The 24,083-nt window shown below is 38.2% G+C and overlaps 1 protein-coding gene across 2 annotated transcripts in view; it reads left to right on the top strand.

The window, feature by feature from the left end:
• Positions 1-24,083, top strand: part of RALBP1 (ralA binding protein 1) — a 61,527-nt gene that overhangs the window by 22,877 nt on the left and 14,567 nt on the right. For both annotated transcript variants that reach the window (XM_046671764.1, XM_046671763.1), the window contains exons 2-5: positions 14,940-15,238; positions 17,461-17,919; positions 21,647-21,996; positions 23,723-23,884. In XM_046671764.1, coding sequence (XP_046527720.1) covers positions 14,995-15,238; positions 17,461-17,919; positions 21,647-21,996; positions 23,723-23,884 — 1,215 coding nt within the window. In that variant the 5' untranslated portion in view covers positions 14,940-14,994. The remainder of the gene's footprint in view (positions 1-14,939; positions 15,239-17,460; positions 17,920-21,646; positions 21,997-23,722; positions 23,885-24,083) is intronic.

Raw genomic sequence — 24,083 nt, 5'->3', positions numbered from 1 at the left:
ATAGCAATGTCAAACATTATAGTAGATCTCTAGACCAGAGAGAAAATGACGAGTACCCAGAAATCAGACCTGAGGACACAAGAGTATGTAATCTAAATGACAAACAATTCAAAATAGCTATCATCAAAACACTCAGTGAATTAAAAGAGCATGTAGAGAAACAATTCAACGAGTTCAGGAGCTATTTCACAAGAGAAATTGAAACTATAAAGAAGAATCAATCAGGAATATTAGAGATGAAAGACACAATAGAAGAGATAAAACAAAGTATAGATTCCCTGAACACTCAAGCAGATATCATAGAGGAGCATATCAGTATAATTGAGTATAGACATGTTGAAATGCTCCACATAGAGGAGGAGAGAGAACTAAGGCTAAAAAAGAAATGAAGAAAGTCTCCAAGAAATAGCTGACTCAATTAGGAAGTGCAACATAGGAATTATAGGTATTCAAGAAGGAGAAGAGAAGAAGAATGGAGCAGAAAGCTTGTTCAAAGAAATAATAGCAGAGACCTTCCCAACCCTAGGGAAGTAGATGGAAATCCATGTGGAAGAGGCTACCAGATCTTCTAAATATGCCAATGTAAAAAGACCTACTGCAAAGCATATAGTAGTGAAACTGGCAAAAGTGAATGACAAAGAAAGAATACTAAGGGCAGCAAGGCAGAAGAAAATAACCTACAAAGGAACCTCTATCAGGCTCTCAGCGGATTTCTCTGAAGAAACGTTAGAGGCTAGGAGAGACTGGAATAGCATATTCAAATCTTTGAAGGACAGAAACTTTCAATCAAGAATACTCTATCCAGAGAAAATATCCTTCAGATATGATGGAGAAATGAAAACTTTCCCAGAAAAATATAAGCTAAGGGAGTTTGTAGCCATGAGACACCTCCCTACAAGAAACCCACAAGAATGCCCTCATACCTGAAAAAAAAAAAAAAAAAAAAAACGGGAGAAAGGGGTTACAAAGCATGGAGTGAGGAGATAAACAGGTAGACAGAATCAGGACAGGACAGCAAATACTCAAGTATAGCATTAAAGACAGAGGGAAGGAAAACACCAAAAACAAAGATAATCTTGTCATTTTAACCACAAACTTATAACCCATGATGGAATAAGGTATGAGAAAAACAACTTAGGAGAGAAAGAGGAAAGGGACTGAATCAGTTTAGACTAAGGAAATTAGAGGCCATCAGAAAAGGGACTATCTTATCCACAAGATCTTGAATACCAACCTTTGGGTAACCACTAAACAAAAAAGGAGAACAGAGACACAAATAATAAATAAGGAGAAAACAAAGAAACACAACATAAAAACTACATAACTCAATTGGTAGACCAAAATACACAGGACAAGAAACAAAGGAAATGCAGGAGAATGGGAAAACAAGTGATAAAATGGCAGCATTAAGCCCTCAGCGATAATCACCCTAAATGTAAATAGATTGAATTCTCCAATAAAAAGACACAGAGTGGCAAGATGGGTTAAAGAACAAGACCCAGCAATATACTGCCTCCAGGAAACACATCTCAGCTCCAGTGACAAACAGAGGATCAGAGTGAAGGGAAAGAAGACGATACTCCAAGCTAATGGCAAACAAAAGAAAGCAGGTGTTGCAATATTTGTATCAGACAAAGTAGACTTTAAGATAAGATAGGTAAAGAGAGACAAAGAGGGGAAGTATATAGTGATCAAAGAGACATTCCATCAAGAAGAAATAGCACATAAATATGTATACACCCGACACAGGAGCACCAAAGTACATAAAGCAACTATTAGCAAACCTAAAAGAAGACATTAATAATAACACAATAATAGTAGGGGACCTCAACACTGCACTCACATCAATGGATAGATCATACAAAAAATCAACAAGGAAACAGAAGAATTAAATGAAACACTAGACCAGTTGGACTTACTAGGAATATATAGAACACTGCATCCAAAAACAGCAGAATACACATTCTTAAGTGTGCACAGAACATTCTTAAAGATAGACCATGTGTTGGGAAACAAGGCAAGCCTCAATAAATTTAAGAAGGTTGAAATAATGACAAGCATCTTCTCAAATCACAGTGCTATAAAGCTAGAAATTAATTACAAGAAAAAAACTGAGAAAAGAACAAAGATGTGGAGACTAAACAACATGCTGTTGAACAACCAATGGATCATTGAAGAAATTAAAGGAGAAATTAAAAAAATATCTGGAAGAAAATGAAAACATACCATACCAACTCATGGGATGCAGCAAAAGCCATATTAAGAGGGAATTTCATCTCAATACAGGCTCACCTTAACAAACAAGGAAAATCCCAAATAAACAATCTCAAACTGCACCTAATTGAATTGGAAAAAGAACAACAAACAAAGCCCAAAGTCAGCAGAAGGAGAGAAATAATAAAACTAAGAGCAGAAATAAATGCTATTGAAACAAAAAAGGCAGTAGAAAGGATCAATGAAACAAAGCTGGTTCTTTGAGAAGATAAATAAAATTGATAAACCTTTAGCCAGACTTACAAAGAAAAGAAGAGAGAAAACTCAGATAAATAAAATTAGAAATGAAAGAGGAGAAATAACAGATATCACAGAAATACAGCGGATTATAAGAGAATACTATGAAAAACTATATGTCAACAAAATGGACACTCTAGAGGAAATGGATAAATTCTTAGACCATTACAACATCCCAAAGCTGAATCAGGAAGAAATATAGAATCCAAATAGACCAATCACAAGGGATTGAAACAGTAATCAGAAGCATCCCAAAGAATAAAAACCCAGGACCAGATGGCTTTCCTGGGGAATTCTACCAGACTTTCAGAGAGGATTTAATGCCTGTCCTTCTCAAGCTAGTCCAAAAAATTAGGGAAGATGGAATGCTTCCTAACACATTCTATGAGGCCAACATCCCTCTGGTACCAAAGCCTGACAAGGACAAGACAAAAAAGGAAAACTACAGGCCAGTATCACTGATGAACATAGATGCAAAAATTCTCAACAAAATATCGGCAATCTGGATACAGCAATATATCAAAAAGATTGTACATCGTGATTAAATGGGATTGATACCAGGGATACAGGGATGCCTCAACATGTACAAATCAATCAATGTGATACACCACATTAACAAAATGAAGAATAAAAACCACATGATCATCTCAATAGATGCAGAGAAAGCATTTGACAAGATCCAACAGCCATTTATGATAAAAACTCTGAACAAAATGGGGATAGAAGGAAATTATCTCAACATAATAAAGGCCATATATGACAAACCCACAGCCAGCATCATACTCAATGGGGAAAAACTGAATGCCATCCCTCTGAGAACAGGAACGAGACAAGGATGCCCACTATCACCACTCTTATTCAACATGGTACTAGAGGTTTTGCCAGCACAATTAGGCAAGAGAAAGGAATAAAAGGAATCCTAATAGGGAGTGAAGAAGTGAACCTCTCACTGTTTGCAGACGACATGATCTTATATATGGAAAACTCTAAAGAATCCATCGGAAAACAATTAGAAATAATTAACAACTACAATAAAGTTGTGGGGTACAAAATCAACTTACAAAAATCAGTTGCATTTTGTATATTCAAATAATGAAGTTACAGAAAGAGAACTCAAGAATATAATTCCATTTATGATTGCAACAACAAAAAAAGTACCTAGGAATAAATTTATTTAAGGAGGTGAAGGACTTATACAGTGAAAATTATATGACATTATTGAAAGAAATAGATAATGACATAAAAAGATTCCATGCACATGGATTGGAGGAATAAACATAGTTAAAATGTCCGTACTACCCAAAGCAATCTACGATTCAGTGCAATCCCAATCAGAATCCCAATGACATTCTTCACGGAAGTAGAACAAAGAATCCTAAAATTCATATGGGGCAACCGAAGACCCAGAATTGCTAAAGGAATGCTGAGAAAAAAGAACAAAGCTGGAGGCATCACAACCCCTGACTTCAAAATGTACTACAAAGCCATAGTGATGAAAACGGCATGGTACTGGTACAAAAACAGACACACGGATCAATGGAACAGAACTGAAAGCCCAGAAATAAAACCGCACATATATGGACAGCTAATCTTCAACAAAGGTGCCAAGAACATACAATGGAGAAAAGACAGTCTCTTCAATAAATGGTGTTGGGAAAACTGGACACCCACATGCAAAAGAATGAAAGTAGACCATTATTTCACACCATACACAAAAATAAACTCAAAATGAATTACAGACTTGAAGGTAAGTCCTGAACCCATAAAATTCATGGAAGATAATATAGGTAGTACACTCTTTGACATTGAACTTAGAAGGATCTTTTCCAATACCATGTCTTTCAGACAATGGAAACAAAAAATAAACAAGTGGGAGTTCATCAGCCTAAAGAGCTTCTGCAAGGCAAAAGAAACTAGGATCAAAACAGAAAGACAACCCACTAACTGGGAGAAAATATTTGCAAACCATTTACCTGATAAGGGGTTAATCTCCATAATATATAAGGAATTCAGACAACTGAACAACAGAAAAACAGCCCGATCGAAAAATGGGCAGAGGATATCAACAGGCATTTTTCCAGAGAAGGTATACAGATGGCCAATCAGCACAGGAAAGGATGTTCAACATCACTAATCATCAGGGAAATGCAGATCAAAACTACACTAAGATACCACCTTATGCATGTTAAATTGGCTATAATCACTGACTAAAAATAACAAATGTTGGAGAGGGTGTGGAGAAAAGGGAACCCTCATCCACTGTTGGTGGGAATGCAAATTGGTGCAGCCTCTATGGAAAACAGTATGGAGATGCCTCAAAAAACTAAAAATAGAAATATTGTATGACCTAGCTATCTCCCATTGGGTACCTACCCAAACAATATGAGATCAACAATCCAAAGTAACATATGCACCCCTATGTTCAGTGCAGCACTCTTCACAACAGCCAAGACATGGAAGCAGCCCAAGTGCCCATCAACTGATGATTGAATAAAGGAGATGTTGTGTATATATACAATGGAATACTACTCAGCCATAAAAAAAGGCAAAATCAGGGGCCAGCCTGGTGGCACAGTGGTTAAGTGCCCACGTTCCGCTTCAGTGGCCTGGGGTTCACCGGTTTGGATCCTGGGTGTGGATGTGGCACTGCATGACAAGCCATGCTGTGGTAGGCATCCCAAATATAAAGTAGAGGAACATGGGCATGGATGTTAGCTCAGGGCCAGTCTTCCTCAGCAAAAAGAGGAGGATTCGCAGCAGTTAGCTCGGGGCTAATCTTCCTCAAAAAAAAAAAGACAAATTCATCCCATTTGCAACAACATGGAAGGACCTGGAGGGAATTATGCTAAGCGAAATAAGCCAGAGTGAGAGAGACAAACACCAGGTGATTTCACTCATATGTGGAATATAAACAAACACATGGACAAAGGAAACAGTTCAGTGGTTACCAGGGAAAGGGGGGTGGGGGGTGGGCACAGGGGATGAATGGGACCACCTATGTGGGGACAGACAAGGAATAATGTACAACTGAAATTTCACATTGATGTAAACTATTAGGAACTCAAAAAAAAATTTGTCTGGCATTTTGTTATTCCTATCCCTGCCCTTACTCCTCCCCGTGTTGTTGCTTCCTGGCTTGGGCATTGGTAATGACTCCCTCGTCGAGTCTGAGCTCCTCAACTTGGCATTCAGGTGACATTCAGTTCAGATCCACCTTGTCTTTCAGTTCCATTGCTCCTTCACAGAAACTGCCCCCACCAGACCAGTCCTCCCACCATTCTCATACCAGGCCCCGTATTCCTGCTGTCTCTTTAGCCGTGCCGTGCCCCTTGGGTTAAATGGACTCTCTTTTCTGTATGGATACGTAAAGAGCAGTTTAGTGGAAAGAATAGGTGTTTTGAGTCAAACAGACCTCAGATTTATCTTTTACTTGCTGTGTGCCTTAAAGTGAGTTACTTCAGCCCTTTGAGCGTTAGTTTCCCTGTTTGTAAAGGTGGAAAAATACTTCTTTTCTCACAGAAGGTACTAAGGTTAGTTAATGTACATGAAGGTTCCGAAAGCCACAGGAACTCAGAGAAAATTTGGATTCCCTTTCTTTGTTTCCTTAATTAGAATTTAAGGCTTAGAACTAGGTTAAGTTCTTCTAATCTTTGTTCTGTGAGCAGTACACAACATGTTGAGAACATTGAGGAGACTAATTACTTTGCGAAGTAAACATACGAGTGCTTCTGGTATCCCCTGTGTCGTGTTAAATGCTGGAGCTCACAAAGTACTGGGCAAGACAGATGCCTGCGGAGGTAATTAAAACACAGCAGGTACATGCAGTGCTAACGGTGTATTCGGGGGCACAGAAAAGCAGTATGGAAGGCTGGACTGGATGGGGTGGGTTGTGAGGGAGGGTTCCTGGAGAGGATGATGCTGGTACTTGATCCTTTTTTTTTAACAGCTTTATTTAGGTATAATTTACATACCGTAAGATTCACCCACTTTAACTGTATAATTCAGTGATTTTTACTAAATTTACAGGTTTGTGTAACCATCACCTCCATACAAATCTAGACTCCATCACTCCAAAAAAATTGCTCGTACCCATTTGCAGGCTTAATGTTGAAGATGAATATAAATTGGCCGTGCAAAAGTACAGAAGGAGGACTGGTCTCCAGGGAGTGAAGGCAGCGTGTGCAAAGGCAGGGGAGCGTAAAATAAAGTGCATGTGTGTGGCTGGGGTGCCTGGCAGCGGTTTTCTTTCTGTTGTGTGAAGCTGTGCTCCCTCCCTGCAGCTGTGTCCAGCTTCCTGAGCCTTTGGAGCTCAGTTTCCTCATCTGTAATGTACAGCTGTGTTGCTGGTTGGACTCCAGCTCTCTCTAAACTCTCAAATCCTGTGATTGCCAAAACTTAGGATGCCTTCAACTAAAGGAAAAATAGAATGTACATTTAAAAAGTAATGGCCAAAAGTCAGGGCCTATCAAGAAAAGCAGAAGAATTATAGTGATGCTTATGGATCCTTTAAAGGAACTTTCTTCTGTTTTTTACTGTTTTTCCTGATTATACAAGCAATAATGCATACTGGGTAGAAAATTTATGAAATATAGAAAAGTAAGAAGAAAAATTGGGTCACTTTATAATCTTACAATTCAGAGGTGATCATTATTAATGTTTTCTTCTTCTTACAATTGTTTTGCATATGTATTTAAATGTTTAAAAATCGATATTGTGCTGTAAATAAAATTGCTTTTCCCCGCATTATTAAATATTGTCAGAAACATGATTTTGTAATGCTGCATGATTTTTATGAGATAAAAAAACATGACCATTCAATTTTTTTTTCCGAGGAAGATTAGCCCTGAGCTAACATCTGCCGCCAATCATCTTTCTGCTGAGGAAGACTGGCCCTGAGCTAGCGCCTGTGCCCATCTTCCTCTACTTTATATGTGGGACGCCTACCACAGCATGGCTTGATGAGTGATGTGTAGGTCCACGCCTGGGATTCAAACTGGTGAACCCCAGGCCACCGAAGCAGAGCATGCAAACCCAACTGCCATGCCACCAGGCCGGCCCCCTGACATTTTTTTAAACAATAATAGTAATAGAAGTAATAAATTGACGTATAAGGTTCAAACTATATAGAAGGGAAAAAATTAAAAAATCTTCTTCTCCCTCCCCTTGTACCACTTCCAAGTTAACAGTGGTTAACTATTTCTTATTTATTTTCAGAAATTGCGTTTGTGACTTTATATTCCAATGTTTGGATAAGTCACGATTTAACGGATCTTCTGTTGATAGTCATTTAGATTATTTTGTTTTTGCTTTTACAATGCTGACGTGACTATTTTCATTTGCACATCTTTGAAATCTTGTAAAAGTATATCTGAAGGATAAGTTCTTAAAAGAGAAATTCCTGGATCAAAGAGAGTATATCTTAAATTTTATTTTATTTTATTTTATTTTTTTAAAGATTGGCACCTGAGCTAACAACTGTTGCCAATCTTTTTTTTTTTTTTGGCTTTTTTCTCCCCAAATCCCCCCAGTACATAGTTGTATATTTTTACTTGTGGGTCCCTAAATGTTAATACATATTACCAAATTGCTTTTCAAAAATGATTGCGCTGTATCTGCGGACAGCTAATCTTTGACAAAGGAGCCAAGAACATACAATGGAGAAAGGAAAGTCTTTTCAATAAACGGTGTTGGGAAAACTAGACAGCCATATGCAAAAGAATGAAAATAGACCATTATCTTTTGCCATACACAAAAATTAACTCAAAATGGATTAAAGACTTGAAGGTAAGATGTGAAACCATAAAATTCCTAGAAGAAAATATAGGCAATACACTCTTTGACATTGGTCTGAGGAGGATCTATTTGAATACCATGTCTACTCAGGTATGGGAAACAAAAGAAAAAATAAACAAAATGGGACTAAATCAGACTAAAGAGCTTCTGCAAGGCAAAGGAAACCAGGAACAAAACAAAAAGACAACCCACCAACTGGGAGAAAATAGTTGCAAATCATATATCCAACAAGGGGTTAATGAAAATATAAAGAACTCACACAACTCAACAACAACAAAAAACTAACCTGATCAAAAAATGGACAGAGGATATAAACAGACATTTTTCCAAAGAAGATAGATGGCCAACAGGCACCTGAAAAGATGTTCAACATTATTAATCATCAGGGAAATGCAAATCAAAACTACAATGAGATATCACCTTACACCCATAAGAATGGCTATAATCACTAAGATTAAAAATAACAAATGTTGGAGAGGTTGTGGAGAAAAGAGAACCTCATACGCTGCTGGTGGGAGCGCAGACTGCTGCAGCCCCTATGGAAAACGGTATGGAGTTTCCTCAAAAAACTAACAGTAGGAATACCAAATGACTCAGCTATCCCACTACTGGGTATTGATACAAAGAACTTGAAATCAGCAATTCAGAGAGACTTATGTACCCTTGTGTGCATTGTAGCATTATTCACAATAGCCAAGACATGGAAGCAATCCAAATGCCCATCAACTTGATGAATGGATAAAGAAGATGTGGTGTATATATATATACACACACATATATGCAATGGAATACTATTCAGCCATAAAAAAGACAAAATTGTTCCATTTGCAACAACATGGATGGACCTGGAAGGTATTATGTTAAGCGAAATAAGCCAGACAGACAAAGACAAACCCTGTATGATTTCACTTATATGTGAAAGATAAACAAACACATGAACAAAGAGAGCAGATTAGCGATTACCAGAGGGGAAGGGGTTGAGGGGTAAGCATAAGGGGTAAAGGGGCACATATATATGATGATGGACAAATAGTAATGTACAACTGAAAGTACACAATGTTATCAACTATTGTGATCTCAATAAAAAAAAGTGTGCTAATTTATACTTCTACCATTAGTAGATATCCGCATGAGTCCCTGTTTGCTCACTTCCTTACCAACAGTGGGTATTATACACCTTTTTTGTTCTTTGCCAGTCTGATGTTGGAAAAATGATAACATTGTTTTAATTTATATTTTTAAATTATAATTGTATTTGAACATTGTTTTCATATAGATATTACTCATTTTTCTATGAACTATTTCTCATCCTTTGTTTATTCTCTTGATTTGTTTAGATTTTCGTTCACTTGTAAGAGCTCTTTGCTTTTGATAAGAGAGAGAGAGGAGACAGAATTGCAAACGCACTCATGTGAAAGACAGGACATCTTTCTTTTTTTGACCCACTTCACCCATTTCTCCCACCCCCCAGCCTTTGCCTCTGGCAACTATGAGGCTGTTATCTGTATCTGTGAGCTTGTTTTTCTTTTTATATTCCACATACAAGAGAGGTCATATGGTATTTGTCTTTCTGTCTGATTTATTTCACTTAGCATAATGCCCTTGAGGTCCATCCATGTTGTTGCAAATGGGAAGATTTCATTCTTTTTTATGGGTGAATAATATTCCATTCTGTATATGTGCCACAGTTGCTTTCTCCATTCATTCATCGATGGACACCTTAGGTTGTTTCCATATCTTAGCTATTGTAAATAATGGTGTATTGAGAAAACACAGGTGCATATTCATTCATTGTAGCATTGTTTATAATTGCAAAATATTGGAAACAACTTAAATGCTCATACATAAGAGAATAGTTAAATAGATTGTTACTTCCAGACAATGGAGTACTTATGCCGCTGTAAAAAACAACGGGGAAGATCTCTATGAACTAGCATGGAGAGTTTCTAGAATACATTGTTAAGTGAAAAAATTAAATGCAAATCAATATTTATAGTATACTATCCTTAGTCTAAGAAAGAAGAGGACATTAGAAAATTATGTGTCTGCTTGTTTATTCAAAAAGAGATACAGGAAGGATAAACTGGTGAGATTGATTACCTATAGAGGGTAGGTGGAAGTAAGTTGAAAAAGATGAAGGGAAGAAAAGGGAAAGAACCAATGAGGCAGAGGGACATTTCTCTAAGAATATCTCTTTGCATAGCTTTGGCTTTTAGAATGATGCTGTGTTTCATGCATGTACAAAAATAAACAAGAACGGGGCAGAGAAAAAAAATAATGTTGCATTGAACATGGGGATGCATATATCTTTTCAAGTTAGTGTTTTTGTTTTTTTCAGATAAATACAGAGAAGTGGAATTGCTGGATCATATGGTATTTCTATTTTTAACTTTTTGAGAAAGCTCCATACTGTTTTCCTTAGTGGCTGCACCACTTTGCATTCCCACCAGCAGTGTACAAGGGTTCCCCTTTCTCACATCCTCTTCAACACTTGTTATTTCTTGTCTTTTTGATAATAACCATTTAAACAGCTGTGAGGTGATATTTCACTGTGGTTTGGATTTGCATTTCCCTGATGATTAATGATGTTGAGTATCTTTTCATGTACCTATTGGCCATCTATATGTCTTTAGAAAAATATCTGTTCAGATCTTCTGCCCGTTTTTTAATCAGATTTTTTTTTGCTATTGAGTTTTATGAGTTTTTTATATATTTTAAATATTAACCCCTTATCAGATTTATGATTTACAAATACTTTCTCCTGTTCAGTAGGTTTTGTTTTTCATTTTGTTGATGGTTTCCTTTGCTGTGCAGAAGCTTTTTAGTTTACTGTAGTCCCACTTGTTTATTTTTGCTTTCGTTGCTTTTGCTTTTGGGGTCAGATTCAGAAAATCGTTGCCAAGACTTATTTCAGAGAGCTTACCACCTGTTTTCTTCTAGGAGTTTCATGGTTTCAGGTCTTACGTTCAAGTCTTTAATCCATTTTGAGTAAACTTTTGTGTATGATGTAAGAAAGTGGTTGAGTTTCATTCTTTTGCTTGAGACTGTCCTTTCCCTCTTGTATATTCTTGGCTTCTTTGTTGTAAATTAATCGACCATGTATATGTAAGTTTATTTCTGGGCTGTCTATTCTGTTTCATTGATCTATGTGTCTGTTTTTATGCCAGTACCATACTGTTTTAATTGCTCTGCCTTTGTAATACAGTTTGAAATTAGGAAGCCGGATGCCTCCAGCTTTGTTCTTTTTTCTCTAGATTGCTTTAGCTGCTTGGGATCTTTTGTGGTTCCATACAAATTTTAGGATTATATGTTCTATTTCTATGAAAAATGCCATTGGAATTTTGAAGGGATTGCAGTGGATCTGTAAATTGCTTTGGGTAGTATGAACATTTTGACAATATTGATTCTTCCAGTCCAAGATATTTCAAAACAGAATATCTTTCTGTTTGTGTCTTTCTCAGTTTCTTTCATTAATGTTTTGTAGTTTTCAATATACAGGTCTTTTACCTCCTTGGTTAAATTTATTCCTAGGTATTTTATTCTTTTTGGTGCAATTATAAATGGGATTGTTTTCTGAATTTCTCTTTCTGATAGTTTGCTATTAGTGTATAGAAATGCAATGGATTTTTGTGTATTGATTTTGTATCCTGCAACTTTACTGAATTTATTTATTAGGTCTAACAGTTTTTTGATCGAGTCTTTAAGGTTTTTTTGTATATAATAACGTGTCATCTGCAGATAGTGACAGTTTTCCTTCTTCCTTGCAGTAGGAATGGATGCTTTGCATTCATTTGCATCCCTTTCCTGCATTCCACAATTTGGTTTCCATTTTTGTTTGTCGCAAGATATTTTTATTTATTTATTTTATTTTTGATTTAGTTTGTACCCTTTCACCAATCTCTCCCCATTTCCCACACTCCCAGTCCCTGGTACTCTCTATTTCTATGAGTTGGACTTTTTTAGATTCCAGATGTAAGTGAGATCATACCATATTTGCCTTTCTCTGTTTGGTTTATTTCACTTAGCATAATATTCTTTGAGTATTTTTTCTTTTAAAATTTTTTCTTTTATTTTTTTCCTTTTTCTCCCAAAGCCCCCCAGTACATAGTTGTGTTTTTTAGTTGTGGGTCCTTCTAGTTGTGGCATGTGGGATGCCACCCCAGCATGGCCTGATGAGGGGTGCCGTGTCCTCACCCAGGGTTCGAACCGGTGAAACCCTGGGCCACCGAAGCAGAGTGCACGAACTTAACCACTCGGCCATGGGGCTGGCCCCTGTTCTTCAAGTTTATCCGTCTTTCACAAATAGCAGGATTTCTTTCTTTTTTTTCTCTATTTTGTTTTTTATTGAAGTTATGATAGTTTACAACCTTGTGAAATTTTAATTGTACATTATTATTTGTCAGTCATATTGTAGGTGCACCACTTCACCCTTTGTGCCCCCCCCCCCCCTTTCCCCTGGTAGCCACTAATCTGTTCTCTTTGTCCACATTGTTTAACTTCCCCCTATGAGTGGAGTCATGTAGAGATTGTCTTTCTCTATCTGGCTTATTTCATTTAACATAATACCCTCAAGGTCCATCCATGTTGTTGCGAATGGGATGTTTTTATTCTTTTTTATGGCTGCATAATATTCCATTGTGTGTGTGTGTGTGTGTGTATATATATATATATATATATACCATATCTTCTTTATCCAGTCATCAGTCGATGGGCACTTAGGTTGCTTCCGTGTCTTGGCTATTATAAATAATGCTGCAGTGAACATAGGAGTGCATGAGTCTCTTTGAATTGCTGATTCCAAGTTCTTTGGATAGATAGCCAGTAGTGGGATGGCTAGGTCATATGGTATTTCTATTTTTAGTTTTTTGAGGAGTCTCCATACTGTTTTCCATAGTGGCTGCACCAGTTTGCATTCCCACCAGCAGTGTATGAGGGTTCCTTTTTCTCCACAACCTCTCCAACATTTGTTATTTTTTGTTTTGGTTATTTTATCCATTCTAATGGGTGTAAGGTGATATCTTAGTGTAGTTTTGATTTGCATTTCCCTGATGATCAGTGAGGAGCATCTTTTCGTGTGCCTATAAGCCATCAGTATATCTTCTTTGGAGAAATGTCTGTTCATATCTCCTGCCCATTTTTTGATCAGGTTGTATGATTTTGTGTTGTTCAGTTGTGTGAGCTCTTTATATATTATGGAGATTAACCCTTTATCGGATATATGATTTGCAAATATTTTTTCCCAATTGTTGCAAGATATTTTTTGATTTCTCTTTTGATTTCTTCTTTGACCTATTGGTTGTTAAGTAGCATGTTTTTTAATCTCCACATATTTGTGAGTTTTCCAGATTTCTTTGTGTAATTAATTTCTAGCTTCATCCCATTGTAGTTGGAAAAGATGCTTGATATGATTTCAGTCCTCTTAAAATGTCTTTGCTTCTTAAAGAAATTTGCTATCACCATTTGCAATTTTTCCTCCACATTTACTCGTCTTTTGGCTCTGTTTATGGTCAGATTTATCCGTCTTGTCACTTGGCTTGTGGATTTTTAAATGTGCAAAATAACCTTAAAAATGAGTGCAAAGAGAAACAAGTGATTGAATTAGTTTTTCAAATGAGTATCATAAAGATCTTAAAGGGGAGTAAGAACTAATCCAGGTAACTTTTGAACACAGTAGTTAGGCTTTTTTTTACCCTCCTTTCTCTGTAAAGAAGAAGAAAAGTGTGAACAAATCTTGAGCTCTTCTTATGTTTGTTTTTTGTAGTGTCCCTTCTAGTGAAACTATTTTATATTTTGGATTGAGTAAATGAGGATTCCTTTGTTTCTTTGAACATAACTGCACTACAAAATAAAATAGTTATTATCAACATATGAACTCGCTAATAGGTAATGTAGAATTACAGTTAATGCTCTATAATTGTGGGAATCATTAAATAGATCACTTTGACTGTATTGTAATTTTAATTACGACACCAAACTACTCATATGTAGTCATATAAATAGTCTTTGTAATTTATTATTCATAGTTGTTTGGTCATAACTTAAGGAAAACGCAGTTGGCTCTTCGTATCTGTGGGTTCCGCATTTGTAGAGTTACCCAGCTGCAGGTTGAAAGGCCTGTGATGGTTGCACATGTACTGAACGTGTGCAAGCTTTTTTTCCTTGTCATTATTTCCTAAACAATTATTCCCTAAACAATACAATAGTGTAACAACTATTTACAAGGCATTTATGTTGTATTAGGTATTATAGATAATCTAGAGGTGCTTTAAAGTATATGGGAGGATGTGTGTAGGTTATATACAAATACTCTACCATTTTATATAAGGGACTTGAGAATCTGTGGGTTTTGGTATCTGCAGGGGGTCCTGGAACCACTTCCCTGCAGATACCGAGGGGCGACTGTGGTAAGTTTCTGTGTTGGTTAGCAATCCAAGTGAAGCCTTTTAAAATGGTGAGTTCTTTTTAAAGGAACTCTCTGTTCTACTTTGAGAACTTGATTTTCATTTTTAGAGGGGGATTGTGAAGAAAAGTATCTTTGATTTATAAATGCAAGATTAATTGCCGTGATATGTGTGTGTATGGTGCTTTTGTCTTGGTTTGTTAGATGACCGTGATAATCTTTTCCCTCTGTGCAGGTGGAATGGATAGGTAACAGAGAAGCCGTCTTCACTGTCTCATCAGGGAGGCAGAATGACCGAGTGCTTCCTGCCCCCCACCAGCAGCCCCAGTGAACACCGCAGGGTGGAACATGGCAGTGGGCTCACCCGAACTCCCAGTTCTGAGGAGATCAGCCCAACTAAGTTTCCCGGGTTGTACCGCACTGGCGAGCCCTCGCCTCCCCATGACAGCCTCCACGAGCCTCCTGATATAGTGTCTGATGATGAGAAGGACTATGGGAAGAAAAAAGGAAAATTTAAGAAAAAGGAAAAAAGGAGTAAGTGCCATTTTTCTCCATACTTCAGATATATTTTACATAAACTTTAATCACACGGACCTGCTGTCTTCCGGAAATATGTCCAAAGATTCCTGTTTGACATTCTTTTATTTTTCAGGGTCTCAGTTTTTGTGGTACTAGAGTTGTGTTTTCGGATCTTAATCTCACAAATAAAAATACTGAATTTCCAGAAATGATAAAGTTTTCTGGTGGAAGTTTCTTAAATTGGTCATTTAAAATAATGTATAAAGAGTAGATATTGGAATTTGGCCCATATAGAATCTTTCTTTCTTGGGTAGGGTGTGTAGGCCGATTGGGGTGCACTTTATTGGAACTGTGAAAAAGTATTCATTTATCGTAAGCAAGTCCTATGATGCATTGCATTGATGGTTCCCATTCAGTAGAGAGTGTGAATCGTTTAAGCATAGCTCTTTAGGATGTTAAAAGCAAGTCAGGTGAGTTTTTAAGTGTTGTTTTATTTTGAGTTTCACAGTATTTTTATGTTAATTTGTTTTTGAAGCATAACATTCAAATAGAGTGCACAGATTGTGTACATCTTTATGAGTTATCGCAAAATGGATATGCCGTGTAATTACTGCGAGGATTTGGACGTAGAGCCTTATCTGTACCCCAGAAGTTCCCTTTCTCTGCCCCTTCAGAGGGCATCCCCACCCCTCCCGACGGCAAGCTTCTTTCAGCACAGCTTGGTACTGCCTGATTTTGAATTTACATGAATGGAAGCATATTTCCTTTTCTGTCTATTTTCTTTTGCCCAATGTTATATTGGTTAGATTCATCCATATTATTCCATGTGGCAGTAATTTGTTCCTTTTTATTCCTGGGTTTTGTCTCATTGCATTAATATGTAGAATTTACTTATCCATTCTACTGTTTTTGGTCTTTTGGGTTGTCCTCAGTTTTTGACTGTTATGTAGAGTGCTTCTTGGAACGCCGTTGTATGTGTTTAGGCAGTTCCGTCATGTTTATGCCAGGGAGCGGGACCGCTCTCTATAGGCCCTGCTGATTTCAGCATTAATAGAGCCTGCGAAACAACTTTCCGGAGTGGTTGTGCCGCTGACACTCCCACCCGCAGTGTCTGAGGACTCCCCTTGCTTTCTGTCACGGTATCACGCCCTTAAGATTTCTGCTGTTCTGTTGGTGTGGGGGGTTTGGTATTTAATTAAAGGGTAATTTATGAAATGTCTTTAATCTTTGTTATAAAATAGCTTGTAAGGTAGCTGGCTAAAGAAAAGAATAGGAGAGTTATAGATAATAAAAAAACAACAGCAAAACCAAACTAGGCTAACTCTGCTGTGATACAAAGCAGTTGTCAGTGTGTGTGAACCAGAGCTTCTGATGCAGGGAAGTGGGCTTGGGGGTTCGGCCATCATCCAGAGATTAGGCACTTTCCTGATTCTGTCCTCCACTCAGATGAGGCTTCAGTACCTGCTGCATCTCCAGAAAGAACTTAACAGCCAGTGAAGGGGAGGGAGCGTGAGAGGGGAATGACTGGAGTGGCTAACCAGCCATGCAGTTGTGTTGTGGTTTGAGACTGCCTCAAGTTACAGGGCCAAGTGGGAAAAAATCTAAGCTGAGTAAAGTAAGTTAGAAGACATTATTCAGATGACAAAAGAATGCTCTATTTTATAGAAGGATTCTTTCCGTTAGCCCTCACTATAGAGGCTTTCCTGTGTATTTTTAGTATTTGCTTTGCCAAAGTCCCACTTACACACGTTTATAGTTACGCACCACCTGATGTTTCAGTCAGCAATGGACCACGTACATGACTGTGGTCCTGTAAGGTTGGTACCATACAGCCTAGGTATGCAGCAGGCTATACCGTGTAGGTTTGTGTAAATACCCTCTCTGATGTTCACACAAAGATGAAATCGCCTAACGACGTGTTTCTCGGAATGTGTCCCTGTCGTTAAGCGACACATGTGTGCATAAAGTAAAACCAATTTCAGCACCTGCTATTACAAGGATGACTGGCTCTCTGCATGTTGCCCTCTTGTGGTCTGGAGATGTCACTGCAACATCTCGTTTTAGCTGAGAGGAAACCCATTTCATTGCTGGGAGTGCCCAGGAGGGATTGGCCACGAAGTGGAAAGCTAGGTAGCTAGTGCCAGGTGACACTTTTTTTGGTCCAGTTTTTAGAAAGCATATAGACAGGCTGACATTAAACAAACGTATAACTTATACTCCCTGCATTTCTTTGGCAGCTGAAGGCTATGCTGCCTTTCAGGAAGACAGCTCTGGAGATGAAGCTGAAAGTCCTTCCAAAATGAAGAGGTCCAAGGGAATCCATGTTTTCAAGAAGCCCAGCTTTTCTAAAAAGAAAGAGAAAGATTTTAAAATAAAAGAGAAACCCAAAGAGGAAAAACATAAAGAAGAAAAGCACAAAGAAGAAAAACATAAAGAGAAGAAGTCAAAAGACTTGACAGCAGCTGAGGTTGTTAAACAGTGGAAGGAAAAGAAGAAAAAGAAGAAGCCAGTTCAGGAGCCAGAGGTGCCTCAGATGGATGTTCCGAATCTCAAACCCATTTTTGGAATTCCTTTGGCTGATGCCGCAGAGAGGACCATGATGTATGATGGCATTCGACTGCCAGCAGTGTTCCGTGAATGTGTAGATTATGTAGAGAAGTATGGCATGAAGTGTGAAGGCATCTACAGAGTTTCAGGTATTGGGGACATGCACTTAACTTGGTGGTTTTTAAAAATTAACTTCACTTCCATTTTTCAAAGGAAGGAAAAATACTAACTTGTGAGGAAAATTGTGACAAGGCTCCTAAAACTTACTCATTTCCTTGATTCTTCCAGTTGAACAAAAATCCCCCACACTCTTTGTGTGTCTGTGTGTCTGTGTGTGTGTGTGTGTGTGTTGGCAGTTTGCTTTTTTCGTGATACTCCCTTTCATTAGGAGGATTTACACATGAGTTATTCAGTTTCCAGCAGCCTGGAATGAGTCGAAATGAAGCATGTGAGTTGTGACCCTTAACTTGGGTGCACTCAAACCTTGCTTAATTCTCACCTTCTTCCCTCTCCAAGCAGAGCCTCAGTGTTGTGAGGGAGATCACCAGGAGAGGGAAGGATATCTGGCTTAAGGGTGATTCGTGGCCAAGAGACACATTTATTGACACAATCATGTAATGTATTTCCTGAGTTCAGCTAAAGGACGTGGAATGTTATTTGCTAAATGTTCAGGCCCCAAATGTGAATGCTTCTGTCAGCCATATGCAGCTATTACATATATTGGTGAAATTGATTTTCCATTTATCTGTGTTCCATATTGTTGTCAGTGCCATTGAATTGATTCTGACTCCTAGTGACCCTGTGTACAGCAGAGCGGAACCCTGCCCAGTCTTTCTGTGCCATCCTTTCACCTTCCGGTGCTGTATCAGACAACGCTCTGCTGCTCTTTGTAGGGTTTTCACGGTCAGTTATTTTGGAAGTGGCCAGGTCCTTCTTCCTAGTCTGTCTAGTCTGGAATCTCTGCTGAAACCTGTCCACCATGGGTGACCCTGCTGGTATTTGAAATACCAGTGGCATGGCTTTCAGCATCACAGCAACATACAGCCACCACGGTATGACAACCGACGTGTGTGTGTTCCCTGACCGGCAGGGTGGTGTGTTCCCAGACTGGGAAATGAACCTGGGCCACAGCAGTGAGAGTGCCAAATCTTAACCATTAGACCGTCAGGGCTGGCTCTATGCTCCATATGTATGAAAAGTTAAGTTTCATACTTGTTAAGAATGTAATTCATATTCAGTGTCTAAAATCAAGCAAATTGTATACTATTAAAAGTTAAAAGATTTTATTTCTTGCAAAGCAGATTGACTTTTGTATTGGTATAGGATGAGCGTCCTGACTTTTGGCGACATCTGTGTTCCAAATCATCACATTCCTGTAATTCAGTTTCTTGGTACTAGAGATCTATTTTATAAAATTCATTGTTGGTTACACATATTTTCATGATGAGTTAAATTATACACATTTAGATATATAAAGATTAGAATTAGTTTTTCCCTTTAGTTGGTTCATACACATTTCTGGAAGGTAGGTTTGATATTTAAGTTTTGTTGAGAAATGGCAGGCTTTTTTGCTAATTGGGGAAACCTTTACATAATCCTGTAGATAACGTTATCATTTAAGACTCTTTTGGCTAAAATGCTACAAAGAAAATAAAATAAATTAGGCATTGAATTTGAAGTTATAACTCCTTAGTAACATAAAAATAAACACATTTAAATGAATTTGAAAATTTGACTTTTAAGAATAATTTATGATGAATAGATCTTTAAAGATTTAAACAATACTAACATAGCTGCTTCTCTCACGTGATTTTGATAGGCATAAAGAAATTTTGTTTTAGGTGAAAGTTTCTCTGAAGAGTTTCTACAGCTTTGTTCAAGGGACGCTTTTGTCTTTGCCCTGTGTTTTGTCTGCGATGTCGGCGTCCTTTTGGAGAGTCAGAGCTGCAGGACCCCGCTCCCTGTTGGCATGTCGGAGCCTCCTGGGAGCTGCCCCTGATGGAGGCCGAGCTCCTGCGCTGAGCAGTTTTTTCCTTGCTTTTTAAGCTCTTGCAGCGTGCTGCATTCAGCACAGTGGGCTACACAGTAATGGCTGTGACTTTTCTCTTTCTGTGCTAATAACAATATTGTTTTCTGCTGGAGACTTTTGGTTCTCACTTATTCATATATTAGTTCCAGTTTTAAAACTAATGTGTCATTTTGCATATGCTCTTTCTCTGCCTGGGATGCTTTCTCTGAAGAGTCCAGTTTTTAGAATGAAAACATTTTGATAATTTCAGAGTAACAACAAACCAAACACATATTCTAATTGTTCTCTTGCGCGATTTTCTGGGTAGGCACTATTGGGGGAAAATTAGATATGTATTAAATATATATGAGAGAGAGAGGAGATCTTTGCCAAGAATTTCAGTTAAAGTTATCACTCACTATGTTTTACTCATATTGTCGTAAAAGTAAGAAAATAGGAATTTTTTTCTAATTTTTCTGCCTCAAAATAAAGATTGTACAAAAATAAGATTCAGATTGTTATTTTCACATTTGGAGTTATTGATTTTATTTTGTCAATGCTGGATAAGTTACACATTTGTTGTAATGCCATTAAAAGGTTATCACACCAAGTAGGAATGGCAAAGCCCAGATGTAAGCACTATTGATTGTAAAATGCTGTGCAGATTAGACAACACAAGGATTTGCATTTACCATTACAATCTGTCAGCCTTGATTTGTGGCTTATTTCAAATAATTGGCCTGAAGTTTTGAGTATTAAAACAACAGAAAGCTACTTTGTATTCTTACGAGCAATCATTGTCACTGAATTATGTCACTTAAGTGCAAATTGTACTAAAGACTTAAAAACTTATATAATGTTTGAAAAACATTCATTGTATGTGTCAGTGTTTGTTTCTGTCCTGTAAGAAAAGCAAAACAATTTTTTTTTTGGTGAGGAAGATCAACTTTGAGCTAACATCTGTTGCCAATCTTCCTCGTTTTGCTGGAGGAAGATTGTCACTGAGCTAACAACATCTGTGCCAGTCTTCCTCTATCTTGTATGTAGGATGCCACCACAGCATGGCTTGATGAACAATGTGTAGGTCCGTGCCTGGGATCCAGACCCACGGACCCCAGGCCGCTGAAGCAGAGCGCACGAACTTAACCACTACGCCACCAAGCCAGCCCCCAAAACAGTTTGATTTTAGAAACCCAGATTTCACTCTTTTTTTGTTCCAGCTCTGTTCCAGATTAAGAAAACAAGTAAAGAATTCAAATTTAAAAATAGAAATTAGATGGAGTTTATTTAATGAGGAATAATTTTCAAAGGGTTTGTTTCGATAGAGAACTCACCTTTTGCATTTATGATATGGTCTTTATTTAACAAAAAGGTAATTACCTGCAACTTTTTGGAACGTGCTTATGTACACCAAGTGGAGTTGTGTTTTATGTTATCAGTCTCGTGACCAGTTAGGGAAAACAGTTAGCTGCTTGTGTAGAGCAAGACTTATGCTTGGATTATAGTTTAATTTTTTTCCTGAATTTTTACCTATCTTTAAATTAAAAACAAATTTTTTTGCCTGAATCCATTGGCATATTTGCTTCCTGTGTCCATGGTGGCTCTTGACTTTTGCTCTAGATATTGAGGTTTTCTCTTATCATTTAGCTTTTGGTTCAATGCACCCTCCAAGCTCAGTCTTTTATATTGTTTGCAGAGGAATTGTCTGACTCCTGTGCAGATAAATGCTTCGTAACTAAAAGTTTGTTATTGTCAGGTTGGCTCTTCTCAGATCTGCCCCCAGGGGTGGGTGCAGAGGTGGAGAAAGCTGTGAGTTTGATTTTTTTTTCTCGATATTCTCTTTCTCTTCTGAATTTGAATGTTTTAAGGAATTAAATCAAAGGTGGATGAGCTGAAAGCAGCCTATGACAGAGAGGAGTCTCCAAATTTGGAAGAATATGAGCCTAACACTGTAGCCAGTTTGTTGAAGCAGTATTTGCGGGACCTTCCAGAGAACCTGCTCACCAAAGAGCTTCTGCCTCGCTTTGAAGAGGCCTGTGGGAGGAGCACGGAGAGTGAGAAAGCGCAGGAATTCCAGCGCCTGCTGAAGGAGCTGCCGGAGTGCAACCAGCTCCTGATTTCCTGGCTGATCGTGCACATGGACCATGTTATTGCAAAGGAACTGGAAACAAAAATGAATATACAGAACATTTCCATAGTGCTCAGCCCAACTGTCCAGGTACATGGCCGTCTCTGCACACGTGCTCTCTGGTGCTGGCCCTGGGGAGTTAGGGGAACATTCTTGCTGAGTCACATTCAAAGCAATTAGCCAGTGAAAGTAGATAATGAATTAGCCTGAACATTGGTCTTTTTCTTTCATAATGTGGACATTGTCGACATAAAAGATAATGAGCATATTTGCCCACTAGCTTGTAGCTATGTAATTTGAATGTTGTATAATCTTTGATGTGAGTTTATTAACCAGTTCCTGATGACAGTGATCTGTCATTAGTCGAGAAGGACCTCATAGTACCTGCAGTTACAGAGTTCATCTATAGAATTTTTTTTTTTAAGGAAGATTAGTCATGAGCTAACTGCTGCCAATCCTCCTCTTTTTGCTGAGGAAGACTGGCCCTGAGCTAACATCCATTCCCATCTTCCTCTACTTTATACGTGGGACGCCTACCACAGCATGGCTTGACAAGCGGTGCCATGTCCGCACCCGGGATCCGAACCGGTGAACCCTGGGCCGCTGAAGCGGAGCGTGTGCACTTAACTGCTGTGCTACCGGCCCGGCCCCAAATCTATAGAATTTTTAAGATTTCGGTTATTTCTTCAAATAGCGTTATTGCTTAATTATATCACACACACATATGAGACTCAGGTACAAAGGGGCCTCTCGTTATTTGGTCAGGCGTTTAACCTGAAGATTTATTTATAAAGGTAGATCTTAGAGAAGCATTTCAGAGACTCTGAGTCTGAGGAGCCGTTTCAGGGAATTGGGTAGTGTGGTAATTGGTGTCTCTTCGCAACGTGAATACTTGGCCTGCATTTATTGCTGCTCATTTCCTGCTGATGGCGAGTGTATGTTTTCCTTTAATTAGATTATTGATATTTTACTCAGGCCAAACACAAAAGGCAAAAAAATGAGATGATGGTTATGTTTTTTATTTTAAGCCCTCTTTGGCCAATATACTAGGTTATTATCAGTCATTGTCTGTTATAACACACTTTTATAGGATGTATTTATTCTTTCATTGCTCATTGGCTATATTTTGGAAGCAAAATGTTTCTCACATTTCAGGTTTATCACTCATATTGGTCAGGATCTCAGAGTTTGGTGAATATTACATTGTTACTTAATATTACTATATAGGGGTAACAGTATCACAGAAGATTGAAGTGTATATTGTAAGAGTAAGATTTAGGTAGGAAATAATTTCTCTCCTTAGCTTCCCAGCCAGCCTAATGCCATGATCTAGCATCTGAACCTCGTACTTACACCCTGGCTATGCACGTCTGCCCGGAGGCGTTCGCGTCTGGAGTGAAGACTCTCGCTGTCAGCCCAGCTTACAGCTGCAAATGCTCTTTCTTCCTTCCCATTCCCCGGGAGAGCCAGTGGTGTTAAAAGTTCTCAAAATAACTTGAAATAAGGAACATGAGGTTTTTTTGATCAGTTAATATTGTAGTGCTAAAAAAGAACAAATTGATGGTCATCAGCTTCTGCATCCTTTTCCTGGCTTTTTTCCCCCAGTTCCTTGTGGTGCTTGAGTACATGACTTAGTTCATATTTTTCCACTCTCTAAATTGGTCACTAATTAGCAAAGCATATCTAGTCACTACTGAGGAAAACTTTAATTCACATATCCAGAATTAAAAGATGTGCTATGTGATAGACAGAAATTAAATGAGGTGAAATGGTAATTTTAGTGGATTTCTTGCAAATCTTTTTACTTTTTTCTTAGATTAGCAATCGTGTCCTGTATGTGTTCTTCACGCATGTGCAAGAGCTCTTTGGAAATGTGGTACTAAAGCAAGTGACAAAACCTCTTCGATGGTCTAACATGGCCACCATGCCCACACTGCCAGAGACCCAGGAGAGCATCAAGGAGGAGATCAGGAGACAGGTGTGTGTGCTGAGCCCTGCGCCTGAGCCCTGAGGGGCCCACCTCGCTCCTACCCTTTTGGAGACATGAAGATGATGATGGTGGTGATGATGATGATGATGATGATGATGAGCTCTTGTTCATTAAGCACTTTCTGTGTGTCTGCAGCTGTTAGGCACATTCTTCATGGCACACCGAAGCCAGAAATTTCCATTTGGCC

The sequence above is a fragment of the Equus quagga genome, chromosome 9 (genome assembly GCF_021613505.1).
Source record: "Equus quagga isolate Etosha38 chromosome 9, UCLA_HA_Equagga_1.0, whole genome shotgun sequence".
NCBI classification, from domain to species: Eukaryota; Metazoa; Chordata; class Mammalia; order Perissodactyla; family Equidae; genus Equus; species Equus quagga.
This window is presented reverse-complemented; position numbering and strand designations above follow the sequence as displayed.